We start from the raw sequence: 9,308 nt of genomic DNA, 5'->3' as shown, positions 1-9,308 counted from the left end.
TTCGACTGTAAACCATGATTAGCACCAGGAGTGCTTTTAACACCACTTACTGTCAAAGAAGGCCCGCGTCGTCGTTAACCGCTGCCCACGCAGACCAGTGCCTGCACTTCTGGAACAGCCCACGAGAGGACGCCCTTGCTCCCCAGTCCTAGAGCAACCTGAAGGGGAATGACTTCGCCAGGGCCCGGGCTCCCTCTCCAAGGTTAAGGGCCTGAGCTCCAGCAAAGGCCCGCTCTAGCGTGATGGGCAGAGGCCAAACAGGCCTAAGCGGACTCGGCTACGTCAGGCCCGGGCCTGGGTCCGCCTCACTCAGAAGCGGCGGTGAGCTCTGCGAACCCTTGCCTTTCACTGGCAGGGCGACCCCGCAGCCCCCACTAGACACGAGCTGGTGGGGTAAAAACGCGGGGCAGCAGGGCTGGGTGGCTGCGGGGCCGGCGGGCGGCAGCACCGAGGCCCTCCAGGCGGCCCGAGTGAGGCCTCATGTGCCTGTGCAGTGGACTCTGGACACAGTCACACCTGACTGGCGGCGTCAGGTTGCGGGGCGGTCAGGAAGGACCGTGCGGGGGAGGGGACCCGCGTTAGCAGAGCGCCCGGCTGGGCTCGCACACCTCACCGCGGGGACACCCGGCGAGTGGGGCGGGGCGAGGGCGGAGTTGAGGGAGGCGGTAGGGCCGGGTGCCAGCCTTCGGGTTTCCATTTCAAACCCAGAGCCTCGGAGCTTCGAAGAACGGGGTGGCGGTCCCGGGACGACCCGACGCCTTTGCCGGCCTGCCCGTTGCGGCGAGCCCTCCCCGAGGCCGGCCCGTCTCTGTCTACACGCCGCTCGCACGCCGGACGCCCCCGGCCAGTCCCGACCTCGCGACGGGCCTCACAAGCTGCGGCGGCCGGTGGGCGGGGCGTCGCCCGTGACGTCTCATCCCGTTTCGATTCTCCGCCCCTCTTCTTGGCCCGTATATAAGACTTGGCCGGGCGTTCGCACTCTCACAAGTGGACGCGAACGTCAGGCGCGGGTTGTTGGTGGAGGCGGGGGCTCGAGGGCAAGGGCCAGCTCGGGCGTGTGTCCGCGCCTCGGAGGTGGCAGCAGGCAGTGCCGGGCGGTGAGGCGACGATGGAGCTCTTGCGGACTATCACCTACCAGCCGGCCGCTAGCACCAAGATGTGCGAGCAGGCGCTGGGCAAGGCTTGTGGCGGGGACTCTAAGAAGAAGCGGCCGCAGCCGCCCCCCGAGGAGCCGCAGCCGCCGCAGCCCCAGGCGCAGGGGCAGCCGGCGGCCCCGCACCACCATCACCACCACTCGCACTCCGGGGCCGAGATCTCGCGGATTATCGTGGACCCCACGACGGGGAAGCGCTACTGCCGGGGCAAAGTGCTGGGAAAGGTGACGAGCGGCGGGCGCCCGGCTGCCGGACGGGAGGGAGGTCTGCCCGGGCAGCCCCCGAGCCGGCTGGACCCTGAGTCCCAGCGTCTTGGCTTCTCAGGGGCCTCCGATCCCGGCGGGACTTGGGTGTTCACCTGCCCTGCTCTGGCTTTTGTGCGCTGACAGCGCCCCGATCGGCTTTACATCCTTAGCCTGGGCTCTGAGTGCCTCCCGCAGCCCAAAGAAATTGATCTTGAGGCCAGAAGCGAGGGCTTTCTAACTCCAGCCCCTAGCTTCCTCCACCTGCTCCCCAGGGAATTTTCCTGACAGGTCTCTTCAGACATTATTTTTCATCTGCCTGATCCCAACCTCCTCCATAAAGCTCCTCTTTGTAAAGGGAGGAGAACTGTTTTACTGTTTTCAGGAAAGCCTTTCCTTTCGTGAAGGAGCTTTTAAAAAGTACAGAGCATACGTCTGTCCAGCCTTACTTCCCCGTAATTTTGCTTCTCTTTCTCATTTTTGAAATATTTTTATAAATATCTGCTGTCCATTTTTCTGCCACGCTCAATGCTGTCTCGGCTTTGTTTCAGGGTGGCTTTGCCAAATGTTACGAGATGACAGATTTGACAAACAACAAAGTCTATGCTGCAAAAATTATTCCTCACAGCAGAGTAGCTAAACCTCATCAAAGGGAAAAGGTGTGTATGACTGTTGTGTAAAGTATTTTCTTTGTGTGCAGGGATGGCCCTTCCCTGTTAAGAAAATGTCTTCTGCATGTGTAAGCAACTGGCTTACAGAAGGTGACAGAAGGCTCATCAGCCTTGTCTTGCTTTTTCTTGCAGATTGACAAAGAAATAGAGCTTCACAGAATCCTTCATCATAAGCATGTAGTGCAATTTTACCATTACTTTGAGGACAAAGAAAATATTTACATTCTCCTGGAATACTGCAGTAGAAGGGTAAGCTTTAACTCCTGTTTGAGTCCATTTACTTCCCCCCAAACTGAAGTGGGATTCAAATTGCATTTTATTGGGGATTTTAGCTGTGGTGGCAATTATTATATTGCATTATTAACTTTCATCACTCAACCTGCAAAAGGAAACTACTGATTTTGATAACTTTGTTTGAGACATTCTCTTTTTCCCTTCTCCTCTTCCTAGTCCATGGCTCATATCTTGAAAGCAAGGAAGGTGTTGACAGAGCCAGAAGTCCGATACTACCTCAGGCAGATTGTGTCTGGACTAAAGTACCTTCATGAACAAGAAATCTTACACAGAGATCTCAAACTAGGTAAGCCCTTTATTCCAAACACTGGCTTTTGCCTTAGAGAAAGGTGTTCTTTTCTTCTCTGTCTCCCTTCTTACGTATTAATGTTCTTAATTGGGATCTAGCCTATGCAATCTCCTTTTTGAATCGGTGACTTTAATAGTAAACACCTGACTGCCTGCCTCCAAAGAGGATGTGTGTGTGTTTGGTTAGAACATCTTTTCAAGGGTATTCAGGTTTTGTTTTGTTTATGATCCAGGGAACTTTTTTATTAATGAAGCCATGGAATTAAAAGTCGGGGACTTCGGTTTGGCAGCCAGGCTGGAACCCTTGGAACACAGAAGGAGGTAAGAGTCAGGAAGATACAACCTGACAGGATTTTATGGCGATCAAATATGCCCTTATTTTTTTTCCAATTAATGTTTTGGAGAAGGTTAATTGATGCTAACCACCACAAATCACAATAATGTTAATTTATGGAAACAGTAAGTGCCCACTATGAACTAGGCAGAGTACCTTATGCCTAGGAGTTGATTATGAAAATTTGTCTCATATTTGCCTGACATGTTACACAAGTGCTATGCTGTACTTGGTCTCAGTTGGTTAAAAACACTTTGTCATGTATCTGAAAAAAATTACACATGTATTAAAAAAATTATTAAGTCACTTGGTCAAATGTTAATTGTTGAGATGCCAAAAATTAAAAGTCAAATTTTTCTAAATAGGAATTCAGTACAGTACTTTTAAGGTTTTATCTAGAGAACTAAGTGTAAACAGTGGGACAGTTCTTAATGAGATCTTCATATTTTGTTTTTCCAGAACAATATGTGGTACCCCAAATTATCTCTCTCCTGAAGTCCTCAACAAGCAAGGACATGGCTGTGAATCAGACATTTGGGCCTTAGGTTGTGTAATGTAAGTAAATGCACCAAAATGATCAAAAAGCAAATTTGTATTTAGAACTTAACAATCAGAAAGAGCTGCTTTATGACCATTCCTAAAGAAGTGTTCTCTTGCACACAGGTATACAATGTTACTAGGAAGACCCCCCTTTGAAACGACAAATCTGAAAGAAACGTACAGGTGCATAAGAGAAGCAAGGTATACAATGCCATCTTCATTGCTGGCTCCTGCTAAGCACTTAATAGCTAGCATGTTGTCCAAGAATCCAGAGGATCGTCCCAGTTTGGATGACATCATTCGACATGAATTTTTTTTGCAGGTTGGCACGTTTCTTGTGTCTTCTTATGTGCTATTGATCACATTTTTTCAACCAACTGGTTACTGAAAGTCTTTTCTGACACTCCACAGGGCTTCACCCCAGACAGACTCTCTTCTAGCTGTTGTCATACAGTTCCAGACTTCCACTTGTCAAGCCCGGCTAAGAATTTCTTTAAGAAAGCAGCTGCCGCTCTTTTTGGTGGCAAAAAAGACAAAGCAAGATATATTGACACACATAGTAAGTTATAAGAGTTTTGCTCTTCTGTATCCAGTATTCTATTTAAATTTGATAAGTTAGTTAAAAGACTTTTTTTTATGTTAACATAACAGCCGGTATGTTTGAATACCATTGAACTTTTTATAGCATGATAAATCTGCACTGCAAAATGTGCTGGATAGCTTTTTTCCCCATACACATTAAAGTGTGCTTCTTGCATAATTGCAGCTGATGGTAATGATAAAATGCTGGTTTTGCCTTGGATGCTCATAAGCTGGTTATTATTGCAAAAGGAGGAAATGTGGCTAACTCTGTTTCTATCTTGTTAGCATAGCCTAATGCTCATAATTTTTGTCTTTGATTTACAGATAGAGTGTCTAAAGAAGATGAAGAAATTTACAAGCTTAGGCATGATTTGAAAAAGACTTCAATAACTCAACAACCCAGCAAACACAGGACAGATGAGGTATGCCGGAAAAGAATAAAATAGATATAAACACTTTATATCATTTCTGCTCTTTGCTAATTATCACATGGATTATGATTATCACGATTCAGATATGTTGTATTTACTTAAAGCTTTTCTTCCAGCCGTTTAAAAGGAAAGATTTGGTTTTTCAGTTTAACAGTGCATGTACTTGAGTCACCAAAACACCTTTTGTGCCCATTGCTTTTTGATCAGCTTTCCTAGCAATTGCCACAATCTCACCCTAACCTAGAATTCTCAGCCTTAAATGGATGGTAGATGCTTGACTCATTGTCTAACTCTTGTCTTTTCTAGGAGCTCCAGCCACCCACCACTACAGTCGCCCGATCTGGAACACCTGCGGTAGAAAATAAGCAGCAGATTGGAGATGCTATCCGCATGATAGTCCGAGGGACTCTCGGCAGCTGCAGCAGTAGCAGTGAATGTAAGTAGCTGTCAGTGGCATTTTACATGAAGCTATAAATGCTAGTGCTTAATACTAAGTAACTGGAGTCCATTTGTTTTGTGGCCCAATTTAACATAGAAGAGGCAAAATCAGAGGACTTGGAAAAAGGCAAGGAACAGTTTTGAGACTTCTGTCCTTCGAAGTCGTGGAGGGAAAGTTCAGCAGCCACCAAAGCCTAAGGTCTTATTGTTAATTATTTTATAATTTTCCCTGACTTTTCAGGCCTTGAGGACAGTACCATGGGCAGTGTTGCGGACACAGTCGCAAGAGTCCTTCGAGGATGTCTAGAAAACATGCCAGAAGCTGACTGCATTCCTAAAGAGCAGCTGAGCACTTCCTTTCAGTGGGTCACCAAATGGGTCGATTACTCTAACAAATACGGCTTTGGGTACCAGCTCTCAGACCACACTGTAGGTGTCCTTTTCAACAATGGTGCTCACATGAGCCTCCTTCCAGACAAAAAGTAAGTGTATCCAGTTAATGAAGTCCTGTCACTTCTTTAGTCTTGCACTAACAATCTAAAAACAGTGACTAACTGCTTCTGTTTTGTTTCTCTTCTCTCCCTATGGTTCCTGTTTTTCAGAACAGTTCACTATTATGCAGAGCTTGGCCAATGCTCTGTTTTCCAAGCAACAGATGCCCCTGAACAATTCATTAGTCAAGTGACGGTGCTCAAATACTTCTCTCATTACATGGAGGAGAACCTCATGGATGTAAGTACCTCCTGGATGTGGCTTGTGAGCAGTGATATCTGAAGTGTAGTCCACAGACGAGTAGCATCTGCACAGCTCCAAAGCTTGTCAGAGGTGCAGATGCTCATGTCCTATGCTAGCTCTGCTGAGTCAGAATCTCTGGGAGGCAGGACCAGGAATCTCCAGGCCATTCTGATGCCTGCTCAGGTTGGACAGGCATGTGCCTAGAAGACTTGGAAACTGCAAAATTTTTATGGGCACTTACTCTCCCAATTTCTTCTAGGGTGGAGATCTGCCTAGTGTTACCGATATTCGAAGACCTCGGCTCTACCTCCTTCAGTGGCTGAAATCTGATAAGGCCTTAATGATGCTCTTTAATGATGGCACCTTTCAGGTAAGTGAGCTTTTCAGAAATGTGTGTATTTAGGTCACAAAAAGTGATTTTTATCTAGCCACTTAATTATTGGACACACTTGTCTAATTCTTGAATATTTGGAGATGTCTAATATCTATGTTTCCTTTTGAAAGGTGAATTTCTATCATGATCATACGAAAATAATCATCTGTAGCCAAAACGAAGAATATCTCCTCACTTACATCAACGAGGACAGGATATCTACAACGTTCAGACTAACAACTCTGCTGATGTCTGGCTGTTCGTTAGAATTAAAACATCGAATGGAATATGCTCTGAACATGCTCTTACAGAGATGTAACTAGAAGACTTCTTGAATGGACCCTATGGGACTCCTCTTTTCCACTGTGAGATCTACAGGGAAGCCAGTCAGATGGTCTACAGCATGTTGAAGAGGATGGACAGGTGGTGGTACGAAAACAATTCCGCGAGGGCCTGCAGGACTAGGCGGAACCAGACCAGGCTGAGGCATCCAGTTCTGAACGTTGGACAATCTGAGAGTGAACCAGAATGCAGTTTTCCTTGACGTACCTGTTTTAAAAGGTTTTTCAGACAATTTTGCAGAAAGGTGCATTGACTCTTCTCTCTGTTGAGAGCATTTTAGACAGAAGACTTGGAACTGTGAATATACTTCCCAAAGGGGAGGGAAGATGGAGGAAGCTCCCGTGTTGTTTAAAGGCTGTCCTCGGAGCAGCTTTTGGCTACTCAACTGTGAACTATGGCCATACATAATTTTTTTTGTTGTTGTTAATTTTTGAAGACACTTGTGGCTGGAAAAGTGCATTCCTTGTTAATAAACTTTTTATTTATTACAGCCCAAAGAGCAGTATTTATTATCAAAATGTTTCTTTTTTTTATGTTGACCATTTTAAACTGTTGGCAATAAAGAGTATGAAAAAGCAGAAACAGCGGTCTCCTGTCTTTGGTATGGTGCGTCACCGCATCGCAACATTCTTTGATCATGGACTCTTGGCACTCTTTGGGGTGACATCGAAAATAGAAGCATTCTAGAAAGTTAGATCTTTGATTTTTTGTTTGTAGGAAGTAAATTCTTAACACCTGAAGTACAGTCTAACATTTTCGGGGTAGATCTAGCTTGAGAAGAGATGATTATAACAAAAATACTATTCCTGTTACAACCCAAATCTGGCCCTCTTACTAAATCCACAGCCAATTTCTCTCTGGAGTATTTCCTTAAAACTCATTTAGCTTGGAGCTGAAAGCCAGAGTCATCCTGTGTAAACAGACCTCTGTTATGTGTCAATAGGTACAGGAAGCTTATCTTAATATGGGCAAAACTCTATGCTTTATAATCCTTGCGCCACCTAAATGTATTACTCAGCTTAAACCTGCCTAAACGCTTCCAGTGCCGTCGGCACCTCTAGTACTCCATTCCAGTACTGGGAGGTACTTCCTAAATAAGTCAGTTCATTTTCCATCTGGCCGGTGCATGGTGGATGAGGGATGGTAAGGGAATCAACCTACGGTTTAAGCCCATCGTTTATACTATCAAATTCTCCAAGAGGCCAATCTGAGAATGTTTTCTCTTTCAGTGGGATCTACTCTTGGGCGGGTGTAAAAAGCTGCTCATTCTGTTATTCTGAATTTCCAGTGACCTGTATGAGATGCAAATACTTACTTGTCCAACTGTAATCCCACTAAGGAAAATACTGTCCTGCGAAAAGCAGTACTCTCATCTATTAGGCTCTGTGGACACTGGAATCCTGCAGTAGTGTAGAAATGGGGGTAGTACTTTCACATTTTTCTAAAATTCTTACAAACACTGTACCTGTTCTACTTTGTTAATAAAAGTCACATCTGGGGAATTCGTTAGGGATAGTTCATAGGTCCTAGAACAACTCCGCTGGCTGGGGTTCTCTGCCCACGTACACAATTTCAGTCTTGGTTAAATGGCTTATAGTAATAGCAAAAGAATACCAGATAATTACACTGAAAGCCGGGTGTGCAAAAGTAGGATCTGTTTCTATTATGAGCAGAGGAAAAAATAGGAGTTTGCAAGGTATAAGAATGGTCTTTCCTTGTAAGTTTCACAGTGTAAATTACTTCACATTTTCATAAAATATATACCTATTCCCTCTTGAGGATCTACTGTGTGCAGATCCGGGGCCCAGAGCTGGAGATGTAGAATGAACCCAAGCCTCTCCCTGCCCTCAAGGAAGTCCCAGCAGAGTGGAGGAGACAGTGCATTTACCTATTAATCTGGTAAGTGTGCTGTGATATTATGATAAAAGTATGTACTGGGTGTTGTGGGAACCAAGAACAGGAATCCTAAGGAAGGAGCCCCAGGCATGGGGTGGACTTAGAGAATAGATTCCAAAGAAGAGTCTTTCTTACTGGGTTTGGAAAAATGAATGGGAGTTAAACAGATGTGTGAGATAGGGAAGGACGTTCTAAGCAGCGGAAATAACATGCAGATGTCAGAGAGTTTGCAGGAGTGTGTGTGTGGGTCTGAAGCATCACAGGTAAAGGCTGGAAGAAACAGATGTGATGTGTCCCGCTCTATCATGCCAAGGCATTTAGGCTGCATTGAAGGCTGTGTGTAGTTACTGAAAGATCTTAAGGAAGAAAGTGACCTACTATTTTAGTTTTACAAAATGCATTCTAGGGGCATAGGCAAAATGGGTGGGGAAGAAGATGGAGGAAGACAACCCAAACAGTAAAGAGATTAATGGTGGGACCCAGGTGAGAAAGGACAAACTGAAAAAGAGCATAGAGAGTTAGACCGGAAGTATCTCCTTTGGCCCATCTGGTTTATTTCAGTATTCCCAGCACTGAATCCCAGGCCTGCCATATAGCAGTGAAATAATGAATGAATAAATGAAGACAGATTTGGGAGTGACTTAGCTGATCTTAACAGGATTTGGCACCCGACTGAATCTGCAGTCTGAGGGAGTGGGTGGGGGTTGGGATGACTGGCCGAGCAGTCAAGGGAGGTAGCGCGTTGTACTGTGGGGCCAATAACTGAAATAAATTAGGAATATAAAAGGGAGAACCACATATTCAGGAAAATAGAGTGAGTGTAGGACATGTTCAATCAGACTTGTGTGAGGACACCAAGAGGTCCAGAAAACAGGGGGACATACATGTCTACATGTCAGGAGAAAGCAAGATTTGGAAGTAACCAGATCTGAAGTAATATCATAGGAGTAGATGTGAGCACATAAGGATGGTGGATCTCTTTCATCCC

General features: G+C 45.5%; 1 protein-coding gene across 2 annotated transcripts; it reads left to right on the top strand.

Moving 5' to 3' along the window:
* The first annotated feature begins 998 nt into the window (after positions 1 to 998).
* Positions 999 to 7,006, top strand: PLK2 (polo like kinase 2). 2 transcript variants are annotated; one of them, XM_044917181.1, is made up of 15 exons: positions 999 to 1,270; positions 1,313 to 1,378; positions 1,948 to 2,055; positions 2,200 to 2,316; positions 2,518 to 2,647; positions 2,883 to 2,970; positions 3,443 to 3,538; positions 3,647 to 3,845; positions 3,935 to 4,082; positions 4,430 to 4,527; positions 4,843 to 4,972; positions 5,216 to 5,456; positions 5,577 to 5,706; positions 5,969 to 6,079; positions 6,214 to 7,006. In XM_044917181.1, the coding sequence occupies exons 1-15, from the start codon at positions 1,109 to 1,111 to the stop codon at positions 6,403 to 6,405; spliced, it is 2,016 nt and encodes a 671-aa protein (XP_044773116.1). In that variant the 5' UTR covers positions 999 to 1,108; the 3' UTR covers positions 6,406 to 7,006. The 2 variants fall into 2 exon arrangements, with proteins under 2 accessions (XP_044773116.1, XP_021557901.1); XM_021702226.1 differs by having other exon boundaries at positions 999 to 1,378.
* Positions 7,007 to 9,308: the final 2,302 nt, after the last annotated feature.

Source organism: Neomonachus schauinslandi, chromosome 7 (assembly GCF_002201575.2).
Source record: "Neomonachus schauinslandi chromosome 7, ASM220157v2, whole genome shotgun sequence".
In the NCBI taxonomy this organism is placed as follows: domain Eukaryota; kingdom Metazoa; phylum Chordata; class Mammalia; order Carnivora; family Phocidae; genus Neomonachus; species Neomonachus schauinslandi.
The sequence above is the reverse complement of the archived record's forward strand: the minus strand, read 5'-3'. Positions and strand labels throughout refer to the sequence as shown.